General features: G+C 44.0%; 2 protein-coding genes across 3 annotated transcripts in view; both read left to right on the forward strand.

Annotated features, from left to right (window-relative positions):
- Positions 1-5,597: 5,597 nt before the first annotated feature.
- On the forward strand, positions 5,598-12,004 carry LOC145861356 (sodium channel protein type 2 subunit alpha). Its single transcript, XM_082963457.1, has 3 exons — positions 5,598-5,882; positions 10,232-10,548; positions 11,831-12,004. The coding sequence occupies exons 2-3, from the start codon at positions 10,285-10,287 to the stop codon at positions 11,987-11,989; spliced, it is 423 nt and encodes a 140-aa protein (XP_082819583.1). The 5' UTR covers positions 5,598-5,882; positions 10,232-10,284; the 3' UTR covers positions 11,990-12,004.
- Positions 12,005-12,300: 296 nt separating this feature from the next.
- Positions 12,301-20,426, forward strand: part of LOC106575301 (sodium channel protein type 2 subunit alpha) — a 30,755-nt gene continuing 22,629 nt past the window's right edge. Inside the window, exons 1-4 of one of the 2 annotated variants that reach the window (XM_014151744.3) lie at positions 12,301-12,385; positions 12,983-13,111; positions 14,306-14,397; positions 17,902-18,183. In XM_014151744.3, the coding sequence (XP_014007219.3) occupies positions 12,306-12,385; positions 12,983-13,111; positions 14,306-14,397; positions 17,902-18,183 (583 nt within the window). In that variant the 5' untranslated portion in view covers positions 12,301-12,305. Of the gene's footprint in view, positions 12,386-12,982; positions 13,112-14,305; positions 14,398-14,595; positions 14,688-17,901; positions 18,184-20,426 lie in introns of both variants that reach the window. The other variant, XM_014151743.3, reaches the window with a different exon arrangement.

A 20,426-nucleotide genomic window follows, 5' to 3' on the forward strand; every position in this document is an offset into this window, starting at 1 on the left:
TGAGGTCAGTCAGATGCTCTGCCAGCCTGATAAACAACTAAAGATTTTGTCACAATATGACATCCCAGACACCTTCAACTGTCTTCTTCTACTTGAGGAGAATGTAATGTGTCTGGAATGTTATATTGTGACCATTTTTTTAAGTATAATTTTTTGCATATGCCTGTTGTCACTTTGAATGGCAGGTCCAGGTTTAGATCAGCGCTTGATCAATAGTTTGATTAGATGCCTTAAGGATTAAAAATATGGTGTTTGGGAGAAACCCGAGTTTGTTCTTCTTGGAAAGTCATGTTAAGCTGAAGTCTTGGGTGTGTCTGTCGATGGAGTGATCGTTGATCGTGAGATTATGTACGTGTGTGTGCATGTGTGTGTGTGTGTGTGTGTGTGTGCGTGCGTGTTGCAAGTGTACAGTGCATTCGGAAAGTATTCAGACCCTTTGACTTTTTCCACATTTTGTTATGTTACAGCCTTATTCTAAAATGGATTAAATGTTTTTTTCCTCATCAAACTACACACAATACCCTATAATGACAAAGCAAAATAAGGTTTTTATAAATTTTTGCCAATATGTTAAACATAACAAACGGTATTATCACATTTACATAAGTAAGCACCTTTGGCAGCGATGACAGCCTCGAGACTTCTTGAGTATGACGCTACAAGCTTGGCACACCTGTATTTGGGGAGTTTCTCTCATTCTTCTCTGCAGATCCTCAAGCTCTGTCAGGTTGGAAGGGGAGCGTTACTGCACAGCTATTTTCATGTTTCTCCAGAGATGTTCGATCGGGTTCATGTCCGGGCTATGGCTGGGCCACTCAAGGACATTCAGAGACTTGTCCTGAAGCCACTCCTGCAATGTCTTGGCTGTGTGCTTAGGGTTGTTGTTCTGTTGGAAGGTGAACCTTTGACCCTGTCTGAGGTCCTGAGCACTCTGGAGCAGGTTTTCAGCAAGGATCTCACTGTACTTTGCTCCGTTCATCTTTCCCTCGATCCTGACTAGTCTCCCAGTCCCTGCCGCTGAAAAACATCCCCACAGCATGATGCTGCCACCACCATGCTTCACTGTAGGGATGGTGTCAGGTTTCCTCCAGACGTGATGCTTGGCATTCAGGTCAAAGTGTTCAATCTTGGTTTCATCAGACCAGAGAATCTTGTTTCTCATGGTCTGAGAGTCCTTTAGGTGCCTTTTGGCAAACTCCAAGTGGGTTGTCATGTGTCTTTTACTGAGGAGTGGCTTCCGTCTGGCCACTCTACCATGAAGGCCTGATTGGTGGAGTGCTGCAGAGATGGTTGTCCTTCTGGATGGTTCTTCCATCTCCACAGAGGAACTCTGGAGCTCTGTCAGAGTGGCCATCGGGTTCTTGGTCACCCCCCTGACCAAGGCCCTTCTTCCCCAATTGCTCAGTTTGGCCGGGCGGCAAGCTCTACGAGTCTTGGTGGTTCCAAATTTCTGGATGTTGATTAAGGCAGCCCTCCGCACCGCTCTGATTCAGAGGGGTTGGGTTAAATGCGGATGACACATTTCAGTTGAAGGCATTCAGATGTACAACTGACTAGGTATTCCCCTTTCCCTTATGTAAATATGGTATTTCTGTTTTTTATTTTAAATAAATTTGTTAACATTTCAAAAAAACTATTTTCGCTTTGTCATTATGGGGTGTTGTGTGTAGATTCATGAGGGAAACATTTTATTTAATCAATTTTAGAGTCATCCTTTAACATAATAACGTGGAAAAAGTAAAGGGGTCTGGATACTTTCTGAAGGCACTGTATGCATGAATGTGTATTGGTGGCTGTGTGTGTGTGTGTGTGTCTGTGTGTTTTTGTGTCTGTGTCTGTGTGTGTGTGTGTGTGTGTGTGTGTGTGTGTGTGTGTGTGTGTGTCTGTGTGTGTGTGTGTGTGTGTTTTTGTGTCTGTGTCGTGTGTGTGTGTGTGTGTGTGTGTGTGTGTGTGTGTGTGTGTGTGTGTGTGTGTGTGTGTGTGTGTGTGTATGTTTGTGTCTGTGCGTGTGTGTGTGTGTGTATGTGTGCGTCTGTGTGTGTGTGTGTGTGTGTGTGTGTGTGTGTGTGTGTGTGTGTGTGTGTGTGTATGTGACAGAAACTCACACGTATTACTTTCATCACTGAGACGGTAATGAGAAGAGAACAGTGTAACCATGATGACAGGCAGCTTCAGGAACTTCCTTGATGAGGAGCCAGGTGAATGTCAAATAGACAGACACTCCACAAGGGCAACACTACAGCCTTTTACTCACTATGACAGCATATAAAAACGAAAATGTCATGTTCTGTGTTAAATTCAGGTATAGTTTGACATGTGAGGGGTTAGATGTGTATATGATGGAGATGTGCTTTCTTGGCTGGTTGTAAAAATGCACATTCACCAGCAGAGGGCAGGGACCTGCAGGAATCACAGGGTGGCTACATTTAAGGTGGAAAAATGGTATAGACATACTACTGTGCTTCCCTCTACACACACACACACACACACACACACACACACACACACACACACACACACACACACACACAGCTTGCCGGTTCTCCCTGAGTGCCACTTCAGAGAGAACACATGTCGCTCTTTAGTTAGCAGTGTAGTTCTTTAGAATGCTCAAGTATGGCTTGTGCTAAGAAGACAGATCAGTAGCCTGTTTCACCCACACTACACTACAGCCCATCTGACAGAGAGCCTGCGTCCCAATAGTCTACCGTGGCACCCTGACATTGTGTCCTACCCTTCGTCTTCTGCATTAATCTGAATGAAACAGCTGGATAGGTGGAAGCAAAATCATCTAATATGATTTCTGCCATTATATTTGTTGTTTTCAAATTGGTGCAGTTGTGGAGGATCAAGATCTCCAGTGTGCTGGAGTTTCTTTTTCGGCCGAGGCTACGAATATAGAGTTTCCGCTCCCGTCCCTCCCCTTCTGGAAACTTCTTTCTCAAATCTAAGAATCCAAATCACATACTGTGCCTGTGTTATTCACACAGGTTCATGTTTCTCTCTTTACTCGCCCTCTTCTGAAGCCTCAACCAATTAGATCGATAGGATGATGTAGCCGATGTGTCTGCCTCATATCTCTGGAAAGCTGCGACTACAACGAACGTTCCAAAAATATACAGTGAGCTCCAAAAGTATTGGGACAGTGACACATTTTTTTGTAATTTGGGATTGTAAATAATTCAATAAGTGCAGACTGACAGCTTTCATTTCAGCTGTACCGTTTAGAAATGACAGCACTTTTTTAACATAGTCCCCTCATCCAACCAGTTTGTTGATGAGTCACAAGCTTGATGTAATCATTGCGTGCTTGGAATATGGGACCAAATACTACTACACTTTCCTACTTTAATACATATAGAAGTGAATTTGGCCCAATAGTTTTGGTCCCCTAAAATGGGGGGGGGGGGACTATGTCCAAAAAGTGCTGTAATTTCTAAACGTTCACCTGATATGGATGAAAATACCCTCAAATGAAAGCTGACGGTCTGCACGTTAACCTCACAGACATTATATCATTTCAAATCCAAAGTGCTGGAGTACAGAGCCAAAACAACAACAGAAACGCGTCACTGTCCTAATACTTTTGCAGCTCACTGTATATGAAGTCTACATACAACCGTATGTCGGTTGTAACAGATATTGCCTTAGCACACGCAAGAAGCAGTCTACACATTGCATTGGGGAAAAAACAATCAGCGTTTTGTGTGGTGATGTCATTTTTATAGTTATGCTGCCATATAGTTAGCAGTCTGCCTCCAGTTTAGCCAATGTTTGCAAAGATGCAAAAAAAATGTTTAAACATTAAATTCGCTATTGACTATCTGTCTGTGACTTACTTGTATGATATGCTGTGTAGGCTACATATAGCTTGCCTAAATATCTGCATGTAACTCCCCTCCTGAAAAAAAAAAACGAAATTGCTAGACAACCTGTGTGTTGTGCGTATTTTTTGCAATAGCCTACTGTTACAACAGATGTACGTTTCTTCGAAGCGTTTCGTGAACAAGCGGAAGGCGGAGTCATGGAGTGACTGAGCAGCAGCTGAGAGGTAGGCTAGTGGTCTATTTAATTGAGTCTAGCTCAGACTTACAAATGTATTTTTTTTTAATATAGATTTGTTTGACTGGATTTCATAAAACATTCACACAAACAATACAAGACAATAACCAATGATAACCTGGATGGTTGAGGCTATGTAATGGCCAATGAGAGGCTTTGAAGCCACCGGCCGCCATAGTGGCACTCCCCAGAATGAGCAGTCCTCCATTGGAATGAAAGAAATTCTACAGTATGTCAATAAAATGACAAAATTGCATGTATTTAAGTATTTCTTTTTTTGTAGTGGGCAAAGTATCATTAGCACTCTCAAATGTGTTTTTCTTAAGGAATATGTTTTATATATATATATGAAATAAAATCATGTTAAGTTCACTTAATATAATTTAAAAGTATGCATTAAGTTGTCTGTAGAACATACTTGTCAAAAACGAATGTAGACATTAATAAATGCATTAAAAAAAAATTACAACTGAGGGGAGTACCAAAATGGCTGTGCTGTGGTTTTAAAACAGCGCCCCTTTCAGACATCTAGAGATATCATTGGCAATAGCCAGCCAGATCCATAAGTATTGGCACCCTTGAAAAAAGAGAGCAAAAAAGACTAACATCCCTGTTTTCAATACTCTAGCACCCTCCCCTTGCGAGGATACTGACACTGAGCCTCTTTGTAAAATGTTGTATGAGATTGGAGAACACGTTGGGAGGGATCTTAGACCATTCCTCCAGACATAATCTTTCCAGATACTTGATATCCTTCGTCTGCTCTAATGGACTGACCTCTTCAACTCAAACCACAGGTTTTCAATGGGGTTCAAGATGTTGATTTGTCATGAACAGTGCATGTGCCCATAGACATCGACGTGGCGCTTGCGCACAGGGGGAGCGCGGGGTGTTCCCATTGGGGGCCCGAGTGAAAAGGTTTGGAAACCCCTGACATAGACAATTAATGACAATCAATTATTTTTTAGGCTACCTTCCTATGCTTCTTTCTTATAATCTACAAATAATGGCTTAACTTGTTTTATACGTGGGTGTCGCAATTAGATCATTTAATTTGTTGTCATACATATCAATGACAAGAAGCATATTGTTTAACAGATTTGCCTTCAATTGACATATACACCTCTAGCAAGGCATTTATCAAAATTGGTAGGGATGTTGTTGTCTCTACATGTGTGTTACTCAAACACACGAACGCACTGAGCAAACGGTGATCACGATCATATTTTCCATCGATATTGTTCAAAAAGCTTGAGTCATTTGCGGTCATGTCTCGATAATGTAAAAATAGATGGCAAAACTGCTTCTTAGGCTATAACTTAGGATAGATGACTCTAGTGTCATGGACATAAGATATGCTCATGGCTATCGATAAAACAATGCTACATAGAGAATGTAGTGGCAAAATACAAACGTTTATCCATATTTCAGCTAACAGGATCTCTGGTGGATCCATCACAAGGAATAAACAACTGGTATGGGTAAGGGAACGCCCAGGCACTGTTATGAGATCCATTCACACCCATTCAGTTGGGTGGGTGACGGTGACGCGCGCTTGGGAACAGATTTTGTCACTCACGTCACTGTTTTCGGGAATTGTGGTGATTGAGAGAGATGGCCACTGTTGCTCCTTAATGTTCCTCGCTCTTTCCAACTATGGTCTGAGTCCCTCGGTTTTTGGAGACTTATGTGCGTCAGATGGTGGTGGCAGGGCGGAGATGTTACAAATGAGAAGCGGTAAATTCGAGGAAATACACGGATACGTCAATATGGCGACAGCTGCCGCCTCCCCTGCTCGTTTTGACTCCACGACAATTAAGGTATGGCTATTAGTCTCACCTTCTCTTTCAGATTATACCTGTAGCCTGTGCTTATTGTTCGTGATAAGGCGACATAAATGTATTTAAAAGCAAACCACTGGACTTGTCTAGACGGATTTATTAGCCATCAATCGGTTCCTAACTTGTTTCACACCTTCATGTGTTTGGCTATGCGTTTCATGATGACAAAACGGCTGTATGTTGTGGTTACCTGTGTCTCTGTTAGTAGCTTGCCATTTGGTTTCTGTCTGCCGTTTGGCGTATGAGCCACAAATTGTTTTTTTCCGTGTTGTTTCACATTTCAGCACCATGGACAGCAGACGTGTTCCGAGAAAATTAGGCAACGCAGCAATACGTACTAATATGGACGGTTACTACAACTCATATGTCACATTTAATGTATTGATATAATAACAGTATGTATTTATTTAATATATGTGTTGAGTACATACTTCTGTTGATAACAGCCTACATAAAGTCTCGAGGGATTCGTGTGTCTGTGAACAGATCGGACAAATTCCAGCTGTGATATCGATCACATGCCGAGTATGATATTCCCGAAGCTTCTTTATCCCGATCACAGACAGACATCATCATATTAAAACAACCTTTTTAAATGTGGAGGTCGACATTTGAAACATTCTTCGGAGAAATGCCGTCCACCCAGGACTACCTTTTGATTTGAAATGTCTTTGAAAATGTCATGTCCATTCAAAACCCTAACGTGCCAGAAAGCATAGCTACCGATGCATGCTAAAACTGGAGATCGCATTGCATTCATCGTTAGAGTTTATAAATAATCAGTGTCTGCGGTGTTGTTTGACTCCAGGCAAAACAAGCAGTCAGAGACTGGTTCAGTTGTGGGCGTGTGTACTAGCATAGGGTCTAGCAAACCTCTCATAGGGCTCTTAGGTGACGTGCTGTCAACTAACTCACACATCAGAGCAGTGGGTCCCCAGGCTGTCTTTAGAACACAAGCAGATGTGTTTATGAATTTCCCCATGGGGAAAGCTAGCTAGGACACAGTGACACAGATATCGGCTAATGTACAAAAAACCATAGGATATACAGTTGAAGTCAGAAGTTTACATACACTTAGGTTGGAGTCATTAAAAGTAGTTTTTCAACCACTCCACAAATTTCTTGTTAAGAAACTATAGTTTTGGCAAGTTGGTTAGGACATCTACTTTGTGCACGACACAAGTAATTTTTCCAACAATTGATTACAGACAGATTATTTCACTTATAATTCACTGTATCACAATTCCAGTGGGTCAGAAGTTTACATACACTAAGTTGACTGTGCCTTTAAACAGCTTGGAAAATTCCAGAAAATGATGCCATGGCTTTAGAAGCTTCTGATAGGCTAATTGACATCATTTGAGTCAATTGGAGGTGTTCCTGTGGATGTATTTCAAGGCCTACCTTCAAACTCAGTGCCTCGTTTGCTTGACATCATGGGAAAATCAAAAGAAATCAGCCAAGATCTCAGAAAAAAAATGTAGACCTCCACAAGTCTGGTTCATCCTTGGGAGCAATTTCCAAATACCTGAAGGTACCATGTTCATCTGTACAAACAATAATACGCAAGTATAAATACCATGGGACCACATAGCCTAGTGGTTAGAGCGTTAGACTAGTAACTGAAAGGTTGCATGATCAAATCCCTGAGCTGACACGGTAAAGATCTGTCGTTCTGCCCTGAATAAGGCGGTTAACCCACTGTTCCTAGGCTGCCATTGAAAATAAGAGTTTGTTCTTAACTGACTTGCCTAGTTAAGGTAAAATAAAAATACTGCTCAGGAAGGAGATGTGTTCTGTCTCCTAGAGATGAACATACTTTGGTGTGCAAATCACTCCCAGAACAACAGCAAAGGACCTTGTGAAAATGCTGGAGTATACATGTACAAAAGTATCTATATCCACAGTAAAACAAGTCCAATATTGACATAACCTGAAAGGCTGCTCAGCAAGGAAGAAGCCACTGCTCCAAAACTGCCATAAAAAAGCCAGACTATGGTTTACAACTGCACATGGGGACAAAGATTGTACTTTTTGGAGAAATGTCCTCTGGTCTGATGAAACAAAAATAGAACTGTTTGGCCATAATAACCATAGTTATGTTTGGAGGAAAAAGGGGGTTGCTTGCAAGCTGAAGAACACCATCCCAACCGTGAAGCACGGGGGTAGCAGCATCATGTTGTGGGGGTGCTTTGCTGCAGGAGGGACTGGTGCACTAAACAAAATAGATGGCATCATGAGGTAGGAAAATTATGTGGATATATTGAAGCAACATCTCAAGACATCAGTCAGGAAGTTAAAACTTGGTCGCTAATGGGTCTTTCAAAAGGACAATGACCCCAAGCATACTTCCAAAGTTGTGGCAAAATGGCTTAAGGACAACAAAGTCAATGTATTGGAGTGGCCATCACAAAGCCCTGACCTCAATCCTATAGAAAATGTGTGGGCAGAACTGAAAAAGCGTGTTCCGAGCAAGGAGGCCTACAAACCTGACTCAGTTACACCAGCTCTGTCAGGAGGAATGGGCCAAAATTCCCCCAACTTATTGTGGGAAGCTTGTGGAAGGCTACCCGAAACATTTGACCCAAGTTAACCATTTTAAGGCAATGCTACCAAATACTAATTGAGGGTATGTACATTTCTGACCCACTGGGAATGTGATGAAAGAAATAAAAGCTGAAATAAATCATTCTCTCTACTATTATTCTGACATTTTACATTCTTAAAATAAAGTGGTGATCCTAACTGACCTAAGACAGGGAATTTTTACTAGGATTAAATGTCAGGAATTGTGAAAAACTGAGTTTAAATGTATTTGGCTAAGGCGTATGTAAACTTCCGACTTCAACTGTATGAGGTCACTGTAATTCCCCATTTTTACGCCTATTCCATGCCATAAATTAGAACAAAGGTGATTTCGGTCACACTTTATTTAGATAGTCCATCTGTAGATGCTCAAACGATGGTCATACTATCTGTTGATAAGCAACTGGTTGGTAAGGTTACGGTTAGGTTTAGAATAAGGGTTATAGGGTAAGGGTTAGTGCTAGGATAAGGATAACCGTTAAGTTTAGGGTTAGGTTAAGGGTTAGGGTTAGTAGATGGTTAGTTGAATTGTTACTTATAGTCTGTAGAAACACTCATCAACTCTGAAAACACCTACTACTTTGGCGTCAGTTGCTCAAACAGCAATCAGAAACCAAATGGTGCTAACTTGATGAATGCAAATGAGATCCCTCCTCGGCTGGCCTAGGAGCCCCGTGGAAGTGTATGCTGGGTGCTGTGTCACTGTTTTGTATGTGCCATTTGTCAGTAGTCAGACAATATAGGGTTGCCATTTCTCATAAGTCAGACGATATTAGGGTTGCTAGGTGACACATCTGCAGCTCCTTCATTGTTTCAGAAATATTACATGAGAAAGACTGACAATGAAGGCTTTGTCAGTAGTACCATTCCGTAACGAGGATCACAGTGTTAAAGATGTGATGAGAGAGGAGCCGCTGGTGGATCACAGTCCTATTCTCTGGCCCCTGCTCCCAGACAGGGAGGCCCCACTGCCCTCACTGGCCTCTGAATATGTGTTGTCTTCAAGGTACAGGCTTTGTTCTAATGGCCCACTTGGGTTTCAAGGGAGTGCTTGTTTGTATCTCTCCCTGGGCCTCTGGAGGAAACAGGGTAGGCCTTTGGAGAGAGGGAGAGAAAGAGAAACGGGGGAGCAGGGAGGGGGAGAGGAAGGTGTGTGTGGGCGTTGATTGATGTTGATGGAGAATCGGCCATGGCGAGAGAGAAAATGAGTGGTTATTTCCATCACAGATGTATCCACAATGAGGGTGATCTATCCACAGCAGTTGGCTGCTTTTAAAACAACCACAGTGGCAGTGACAACCCTGGGAACATATTGAAGGCCACCTAAGTAGAATTACATTTAAGAAGTTTAAAATAATCTCTGTGGTCACCTATATCTCTGTTGTAACTTGGTGACCGCTTCCCTTCTCAGCAGAAAAAGAGTGTGTATTGTTTCATATAAACAAAAGGGCTGTAACCAGGTCTCTGTATATGATGGCGTACTGGTATATATGAACATGGTGCTACAGTACAGTAAGATACAGTAGACGTCATGGGACATTAAGATTATATTGCCATTCATGCTGTTTCAGTTGTGTCCTCCCAATACGTATTTGACATTCGTCTTAGGGGGAGGGGGGAGTATTTGTCTGAACATACAGTAGAGTACTGGGTGTATCCCTGGCCACTTGTCATGCACACCATGTGCTATAGGCTAAATGTTGTAGCTGGGCCTTCCTGATCTCCCTCCCTCTCTATCCCAGCCCCCTGCCCTGGCGGAGCCCCAAGCATCCCTGTGAAGGAGCACCATGACAAGATGGCACAGCTGCTTGTACCGCCCGGACCTGACAGCTTCTGCCACTTCTGTCCCGACTCGCTTGCCGCCATCGAAAGGCGCGTCGCTGAGGAGGAGACCCGGAGACCCCGCGTTGACCGCTGTAGCGACAGCGATGACAACGGGCCCAAGCCCAACAGCGACCTGGAGGCGGGGAAGTCCCTCCCCTTCATCTACGGTGACGTCCCCGAAGGCTTTGTCTCCACCCCTCTGGAGGACCTGGACCCCTTCTACTCCAATCAGAAGGTACGTCTGGAGTCTGGACACACCCACACCTAGCCTAAGTTCCAGATCTGTTTGTGCTGTCTCGCCAACTCCTATTTCATGTCATATGGTACTCAGGCTAAACCACACCCACAACGTTTATGGTTTGGTCAATTTTTCAATCCCAAATTGTTATGGTACATTCACAAGACATTGCAAGACTCATTGGCAATCACGTTATCCCCTGCTGGCCAATAATGACACATAGGAGTTCACAGAATGTTCAGAATTTTAAGCAAAGCTAGCATACCATGCTCCAAAGCGGCAACATGGTGTTGTCCTCATGCTGCCTTCATGTGCCATGTTGTGTCATTTATGCATTAACTGGTGCAATCAGTGATGCATCTTCAAAGAATAACAAAAACAGACCAAATTACATTTGAGGCACTGTTTCTGAGCACTCAGTTCATGTCATCACACTCTAGGGTCCTCCTCAGATGGTGCCAAGGCTAACTAGCAGCCACACTCTAGGGTCCTCCTCAGATGGTGCCAAGGCTAACTAGCAGCCACACTCTAGGGTCCTCCTCAGATTGTGCCAAGGCTAACTAGCAGCCAACACACAGGTGGCAGGAACTGAGCTGAACTGTGGCCCCAGCTGAGTCTTTGATGTAGTCATCCAGACACAGTGTACTGTAGAAGCCCCTTCTGTAGGACGGTTGTTTACAGAGTCTACCTAACACTTTCACACTGCCATGATCAGACACACACACACACACACACACACCCACATAGACGGAAACACACAAACACACTTAGACAGAAACACACATACATGCACACAGAGATACACTTGCATGGGTAAACACACACACCCCTCACACCCTACACACGTGTGTACACATACAAACACATAGAAAGTCACACTTGCACGGGTACACATACACACACGCGCATCATGAGTCCATCTGAGAGAGAGAGGGACTGCCTGACTGCTCTCCTGTCCTCTGGGGTTTGAGCGTGCCAGACAGAAGGAACAACACCAATAGTAACAGGACCACAGGACAGCCTCAGCACACCATCAACAGTGGTGGACAATGTCTTGGCCTTGCCTTGGTGCTGTGGTGGTGTGTACAGCTGGGATGGGTGTGTTTCACAGCCACAGTCACTTCTTGTAGTCTTAGTTCCATAGTCAGTCAAAGATGTTCTACATATTACCTCATGTCATTTGGACAACTCAACTCAACTCTTCCTCTCTCTCTCTCTCTCTCTCTCTCTCTCTCTCTGTCTCTCTGTCTCTCTTTCTCTTTCTCTCTTCCTCTTTCAGACATTTATAGTATTGAATCGCGGCAAGGCAATATTCCGTTTCAACGCCACTCCTGCATGTTACATCCTAAGCCCCTTCAATCCTCTACGGAGAATAGCAATTGCAGTTTTAGTACACTCATATCCTTTCACATCTATATCAAGGCTTGGTTTGATATAATGATGGCCTAGTTTGGTGTCATATGGAGCATGTATGTGAGAGAAATGTGACTAAATTGTATGTCGACTTTGAAAATATGTTATGGTAGAGGGTTCCCTGAGTGGTTCGTGTCCATGTGACCTGACCAAGAAAAAATTCTGGGTCGATATTTCTAGGCTGTATAGGGCATGGAGTTTTTCCTGGTAAAGGCCTATGCTCACGGAACACTCGGGGCCTAGTCCTCATTATTAGTTAGCCTTGATGTCACATTGCTTTACATGTGTCTCTGAACGTGTTGGGTTCTTTCCTTGACTTGTGTCTCTGTACGATGTTCAGCATGTTGATCATGTTCACCATTTTGACCAACTGTGCATTTATGACTCTGAGCAACCCACCGGACTGGGCCAAGAATGTTGAGTAAGTAACTTATATTCTAGATTTAATTCCTGTAGGTTACTTATTATTGGCTGTTACCCTATTCAATTGACACCAGTTTTTATAGCTTCCTTGGTAAGGCAAAGATACAATTCTGTTTCCAGTGTGAGAATGCATATTTGCGTTTGGGCTCAAGTAATCTCAGGAATTTCTACTGTGAGAAACCAAAAGAAACGAATTAGCATGACAATTCAAACATTGGCTATGCTCCAGTATCCACCACAGGAGGTTGGCGGCTCCTTAATCGGGGAGGACGGGCTGGTAGTAATGACTGGAGGAATAGGTGGAATGGTATCAAGTACATCAAACACACGGTTTGATGCCATTCCACTCGCTCCGTTCCAGACATTATTATGAGCCGTTCTCCCCTCAGCAGCCTCCACTGATATCCACACTAGCATAACACTTACAATTGTTATCTTGGTATCAAAATTGGAACAGAGCCTACACTGGCACAGGACAAATAGTGTTGTTTTGGTCTAGCCCCAGAAAACAGGCATAAGGTTTTGATTGAATAGGGCTGTTGTTGTTGACTTCCATAGCAACCATCATAATGCCTTTCTCTCTTGGTTTGATCAGGTACACGTTCACAGGGATTTACACATTCGAGTCTCTCATTAAAATCTTGGCGAGGGGGTTCTGTGTGGGGAAGTTCACCTTCCTCAGGGATCCATGGAACTGGTTGGACTTCATGGTAATATCCATGGCGTAAGTATTACCACAGATGTATGTAGGACTTATATTTCCAGCTAGGATCAATAGAATAGGATATTATGAGGCATTGACACATTATTATCTAGGACTGATGTATGTATTTCTCCTAACCAGTGTAGATTAAGAAAAAAAAGTATAATTAATATAACACTTCACTACAAAACTGCTACTCATGTCACTAATCCAAATATCAATATATACTGACTATACCAAACGTTATGAACACCTTCGGTTGCCCCCCCCCCCCACCTCCGCTCAAAATGCTGGCCCATGTTGAGCGTGGAAAACCCAGCAGCATTGCAGTTCTTGACACAAACCGGTGTGCCTGGCACCTACTACCACACCCCGTTCAAAGGCACTTAAATCTTTTGTCTCGCCCATTCACCCTCTGAATGGCACACGCACACAATCCATGTCTCATTTGTCTCCAGGCTTAAACATCTTTCTCTAACCTGTCTCCTCCCCTTCGTCTACACGGACTGAAGTGGATTTAACACGTGACTTCAATAAGGGATCATAGCTTTTCACCTGGAATCACCTGTTCAGTCTATGTCATGGAGAGAGCAGGTGTCCTTATTGTTTGTACAGTCAGTGTATATTCTGATTCTGCCGTGTAACTGGAAGGACTGGTTTGAAAAGTGTGGACACAGAGGTTAGAGCAGTATCACCACACTCAACCCTCTAGACCGGTGCATTCAAACTTTTTCAGCGGGGACCCCATTTTTTGGGGGGGGGGCCAGAATTTCTGGGGACCCCGTTTATTTTGTTCTCGTGATCCCACCCCGAATCTAATGGCGCAACCTTAGTTCGTTACGTTTCTATTTTCACATTAACAAAGGGCCATCAGTTCATTACATTTTAATCTCTCTTCAAAAAGAAAAGAAGCCATTAACTACATTTACTCAATAAAATAGTATTTTTCAAATGATCTGTCTCGAAAACGTATATAATGTATGTATGATACTCCTGTGTTTATGGTGTAGTACATTTGATCGAATGAATTCTACTGTGAAAGTGTGTACTGTGCGCGTATGTGTGTACCTGCGTCTGTACGTGTGTGTGTGTGTGTGTGTGTGTGTGTGTGTGTGTGTGTGTGTGTGTGTGTGTGTGTGTGTGTGTGTGTGTGTGTGCATTTGCAAGTATGTCAGGGTACAATGCAGATTTTTAACTGTGCATTTAATCCTGCAGGTATGTAACAGAGTTTGTAAACCTAGGCAATGTTTCAGCCCTGCGCACTTTCAGAGTATTGCGAGCTTTGAAAACTATCTCGGTAATCCCAGGTAAGAACCTGTGTCTGCTCTCTCACCCGTCAGCCAAGATGTCTTTTGTTTGTGACGTTTGTCGACCCCCCCCCCCCCCCCCCCCCCCAACCCCCTTGTGTTGTCATGGTGTCTGTCCTGTCCGTTTTTGTGTGACTTCCCCCTTCCCTCGCTCCTCCTCCCTCCCCCAAACCTCCCCCCTGCTGCCTTCCCTTACAGATATGTGACAGAGTTTGTGGACCTGGGTAATGTCTCGGCCCTCAGAACCTTCAGGGTTCTCCGAGCCCTCAAAACTATATCAGTCATCCCAGGTGAGAGAGCCCAGGTCAGAGGCTAAAGGTTAAATGCTTAAATGCTAGCAACAAGGCTATAAGCTAACGGCTAATGGCTAATTCGCTCCATCTGAGATACAGTAACTGCTCATCTCACGTTAGCTTAGCCTAGCGTTGTTGCCTCTGTCACGCTGCCTTTCCACAGGCCAGTAAAAGCAGGAATCCGGGCCCACTCCATCGAGATGGAAAAGATTCCACGCTTTTAGACACATTACGTTACTTTCACTTTCTTCCTGTAATTCTCTTTCTTTGTTATCTTGCCCTTTGGGGAAATTAGGTGGAATATTTATTATTTGTTTGCTTTTTTTATGCATGAGACATTGCAAAAGACAATTTGTGTGGTGAGCATTTGTGTCAAGGGTTCCCCCTCTCTGTCCTTGTTCTAGGTTGCATGTATGTCTTGTTCACTGTGTGTGGTGGTTGTTGAATAGGGTTGTACTAGAGTGATGCTAGGCAATGCCATGACACACACACTCTCACAACGTTGTCATCTCTCGGTTTCATGGACCAACCAATCACATCATTGACCCCATGATTAGTGGGGGTCTCTAACTTCAACCTACATCAGCCCGCTTTCAAATGAAATCCAATCCAATCAAATCAAATGTTATTTGTCACATGTGCCGAATACAACAGGTGTAGACCTTACATTGAAATGCTTACTTACAAGCCCCTAACCAACAATGCAGTTTTAAGAAAAATACCAAATAATTAAAGAGCAGCAGTAAAATAACAATAGTGAGGCTATATACAGGGGGTACCGGTACAGAGGCAATGTGCGGGGCACCGGTTAGTCAAGGTAATTGAGGTAATATATACATGTAGGCAGAGTTATTAAAGTGACTATGCATAGATAATAACAGAGAGTAGCAGCGGGGGGGGAGGGGGGGGAATGCAAATATTCTGGGTAGCCATTTGATTAGATGTTCAGGAGTCTTATGGCTTGGGGGTAGAAGCTGTTTAGAAGCCTCTTGGACCTAGACTTGGCGCTCTGGTACCGGTTGCCATGCTGTAGCAGAGAGAACAGTCTATGACTAGGGTGGAGTCTTTGACAATTTTTAGGGCCTTCCTAAGACACCAACTGGTATAGAGGTCCTGGATGGCAGGAAGCTTAGCCCTCTGTAGTGCCTTGCGGTCGGAGGCTGAGCAGTTGCCGTACCAGGCAGTGATGCAACCCGTCAGGATGCTCTCGATGGTGCAGCTGTAGAACCTTTTGAGGATCTGAGGACCCATGCCAAATCTTTTCAGTCTATTGAGGGGGAATACGTTTTGTCATGCCCTCTTCACAACTGTCTTGGTGTGGTTGGACCATGTTAGTTTGTTGGTGATGTGTTCGTGCTCGGTACTCCTTTTCCTGTAATCCACAATCATCTCCTTTGTCTTGATCATGTTGAGGGAGAGGTTGTTGTCCTTGCACCACACGGCCAGGTCTCTGACCTTTTCCCTGTAGGCTGTCTCGTCATTGTCGGTAATCAGGCCTACCACTGTTGTGTCATCTGAAAACGTAATGATGGTGTTGGAGTCATGCCTGGCCATACAGTCATGAGTAAACAGGGAGTACAGGAGGGGACTGAGCACGCACCCCTCAGGGGCCCCCGTGTTGGGGATCAGCGTGGTGGATGTGTTGTTACCTACCCTACCACCTGGGGGTGGCCCGTCAGGAAGTCCAGGATCCAGTTGCAGAGGGAGGTGTTTAGTCCCAGGGTCCTTAGCTTAGTGATGAGCTTTGAGGGCACTATGGTGTTGAACGCTGAGCTGTAGTCAATGAATAGCATTCTCACATAGGTGTTCCCTTTGTCCAGGTGTGAAAGGGCAGTGAGATTGCATCATCTGTGGATTTGTTGGGGCGGTATGCAAATTGGAGTGGGTCTAGGGTTTCTGGGATAATGATGTTGATATGAGCCATGACCAGCCTTTCAAAGCACTTCATGGCTACAGACGTAAGTGCTACGGGTCGGTAGTCATTTAGGCAAGTTACCTTAGTGTTCTTGGGCCCAGGGACTGTGGTGGTCTGCTTGAAACATGTTGGTATTACAGATTCAGACAGGGAGAGGTTGAAAATGTCAGTGAAGACACTTGCCAGTTGGTCAGCGCATGCTCAGACTACACGTCCTGGTAATCCGTCTGGCCCTGCGGCCTTGTGATTGTTGACCTGATTAAAGGTCTTACATCGGCTGCGGAGAGTGTGATCACACAGTCGTCCGGAACAGCTGATGCTCTCATGCATGTTTCAGTGTTACTTGCCTCGAAGCGAGCATATAAGTAATTTAGCTTTTCTGATAGGCTCGTGTCACTGGGCACCTCTCGGCTGGGCTTCCCTTTGTAGTCTGTAATAGTTTGCAAGCTCTGCCACAGCCGACGAGTGTCGGAGCCCGTGTACAGGTATTATGATTATATCTTAGTCCTGTATTGACGCTTTGCCTGTTTGATGGTTCGTCGGAGGGCATAGCGGGATTTCTTATAAGATTCCGGGTTAGAGTCCCGCTTCTTGTAAGCGGCAGCTCTACCTTTTAGCTCAATGCAGAGGTTGCATGGCTTCTGGTTGGGGTATGTACGTACGGTCACTGAGGGGACGACGTCATCGATGCACTTATTGATGAAGCCAGTGACTGATGTGGTATACTCCTCAATGCCATCGGAAGAATCCCAGAACATATTTCAGTCTGTGCTAGAAAAACAGTCCTGTAGCTTAGCATCTGCTTAGCATCACTAAAACCCCAACACACTTGGTCCCTATCAAACTGAATGATCACAATTTGTCCATTACGTAATTATTACATTGCTGTACAGATCACTAAGTAATGATATGAATATGATATGATATCTGTAGTGATCTGAGTCTATTCAGAAAGAGAATTTGATTATCAACAAACAGACTTTCTGTGTAGACAGTTTGCTAGGAGTTAATCTAAGTGTGTTATGAACTGGGTAATCTTAACACCAACAACACCATCTCTGGAGAGATCCATGAGAAAAAAAATGATCAGTCTATACCTCAACTGGCTCCTGTATGAATGCCATACAGAAACTTGACATATGGATCTCCTATGCTGCTTGCTAGCTATCATTGGGGGCTGAAGCATTTCTATATACCTTAGCATTTCTATACTATATTTCTATACTGTATTATGTATCTATTCTATTAACCAGTTGGAGCTGTTAACCAGGACTGTGCGTCGTCCCTCCCTTGCAGGACTCAAGACCATCGTGGGCGCTCTGATCCAGTCGGTCAAGAAGCTCTCCGACGTCATGATCCTCACCGTTTTCTGTCTCAGCGTCTTCGCCCTGATTGGCCTGCAGCTCTTCATGGGCAACCTGAGGCAGAAGTGTATCCGCAACCTCGTCAATGACACGATCCCCGACGACCGCCTGAACAGAACTCTGGGAACTCCAAACTTAAATGGAACCGATTTCAATGGCACTGATTTCAACGTCACGAGCTCCGTAAACTGGACTGAGTACATCAACGATGAGAGTAAGCTAAGTGCTTGTTTTGTCTGCAGGGGCACCGGGGTAATGAGGGTCAAGTTCTATACCTGAAATAGTATCTGAGTCACACTACTCAGACAGACTTCATATTCCGTGAAATAAAACCAGACAGCCCATGCCCTGCTCACTTTCTGTGAAGCAGCGTGATAAAGAGTGACAGCGATTGGTGGGGAATTGTGGAAAATGTGGCGGATAATCGCCCACAACAAGAACCCCCCCCCCCCACCGACCCCCCATCCCCTCCTACACACTGTCTGTGTGTGAGAAAACAGGCACATTATGAGAGAAAGAGAGAGAGAGGAGGCTGTCACTGGCCGCTGGTTGGGCGCGGCAGGCGGGCAGGCAGGTGGGCACACAGACCAGACCAGCAACATATGACACTGATGTCATGGGGAGAGAGGGGAGACGGCGGAAACGGAGGAGGAGATAAATGAAGAAGAGAGAAAGGGTAGAGTGAAAATGGTCTAAGGATAAAGAGGAAAGGGATTTACAAAGATAGAGAGAGCGGGAGAGAGAAGATAGAGAAAACAGGGGAAAATGACAATGGAACTGATGCAATGTCATGCAAATAAATCAATTTGAGTGAGAGATGGAAAGATGGAGAGAGTAATGGAGGATGTGAGTCACAGATGTCTGGGAGGGAGGTGTAGCAGTTAGGTGGGTGAGAGTTCCAGTAAGCCTCCATCTCTCTGCAGCCAGCAGTTTTTAGTAATCAAGGCCAGAAAGTCACAGGGTCAAACTCTATTGGACATCTCTCTGTCCTCTTCCCCTGAGCTGTTGGTACACTGTCAAACAGACAGTATATGTCTCATTGACCTCCAGTCTCAGGGGATACATTAGTTTGAATAATTGATATCCTTGTATAATTTAATGTTTACTCCTTGCGTCCTTTGTTTTTGTGAATAATTTATTTATTGACAACAACCTATCATTCACCCACAGTAGTGGCTATGAAGTGGTTTATTGTGGTCCTCCTTGGTCCATAATGTTCCAGTTATGGTCATGATGAGATATTGTTGGAGTTATTACCTCTGCACGATATATAAATATACAGTTGAAGTCGGAAGTTTACATACACCTTAGCCAAATACATTTAAACTCAGTTTTTCACAATTCCTGACATTTAATCCTAGTAATAATTCCCTGTCTTAGGTCAGTTAGGATCAACACTTTATTTTAAGAATGTGAAATGTCGAATAATAGTAGAGAGAATTATTTATTTCAGCTTTTATTTCTTTCATCACATTACCAGTGGGTCAGAAGTTTGCATACACTCAATTAGTATTTGAAAGCATTGCCTTTAATTGGTTTAACTTGGGTCAAATGTTTCGGGTAGCCTTCCACAAGCTTCCTACAATAATTTGGGTGAATTTTGGCCCATTTCTCCTGACAGAGCTGGTGTAACTGAGTCAGGTTTGTAGGCCTCCTTGCTCGCACATGCTTTTTCAGTTCTGCCCACAAATTGTCTATAGGATGGAGGTCAGGGTTTTGTGATGACCACTCCATTACCTTGACTTTGTTGTCCTTAAGCCATTTTTCCACAACTTTGGAAGTATGCTTGGGGTCATTGTCCTTTTGGAAGACTCATTTGCGACCAAGCTTTGACTTCCTGACTGATGTCTTGAGATGTTGCTTCAATATATTCACGTAATTTTCCTGCCTCATGAGGCCATCTATTTTGTGAAGTGCACCAGTCCCTCCTGCAGCAAAGCACCCTCACAACATGATGCTGCCACCCCCGTGCTTCACGGTTGGGATGGTGTTCTTCGGCTTGCAAGCCTCCCCCTTTTTCCTCCAAATAAAACGATGGTCATTATGGCCAAACAGTTGTATTTTTGTTTCATCAAACCAGAGGACATTTCTCCAAAAAGTACAATCTTTGTCCCCATGTGCAGTTGCAAACCGTAGTCTGGCTTTTTTATGGCGGTTTTGGAGCAGTGGCTTCTTCCTTGCTGAGTGGCCTTTCAGGTTATGTCGATATAGGACTCGTTTTATTGTGGATATAGATACTTTTGAACCTGTTTCCTCCAGCATCTTCACAAGGTCCTTTGCTGTTGTTCTGGGATTGATTTGCACTTTTCGCACCAAAGTACGTTCATCTCTAGGAGACAGAACACATCTCCTTCCTGAGCGGTATGACGGCTGCGTGGTCCCATGGTATTTATACTTGCGTACTATTGTTTGTACAGATGAACGTGGGACCTTCAGGCATTTGGAAATTGCTCCCAA

This window comes from Salmo salar, chromosome 17 (assembly GCF_965601325.2).
Source record: "Salmo salar chromosome 17, fSalSal1, whole genome shotgun sequence".
NCBI classification, from domain to species: domain Eukaryota; kingdom Metazoa; phylum Chordata; class Actinopteri; order Salmoniformes; family Salmonidae; genus Salmo; species Salmo salar.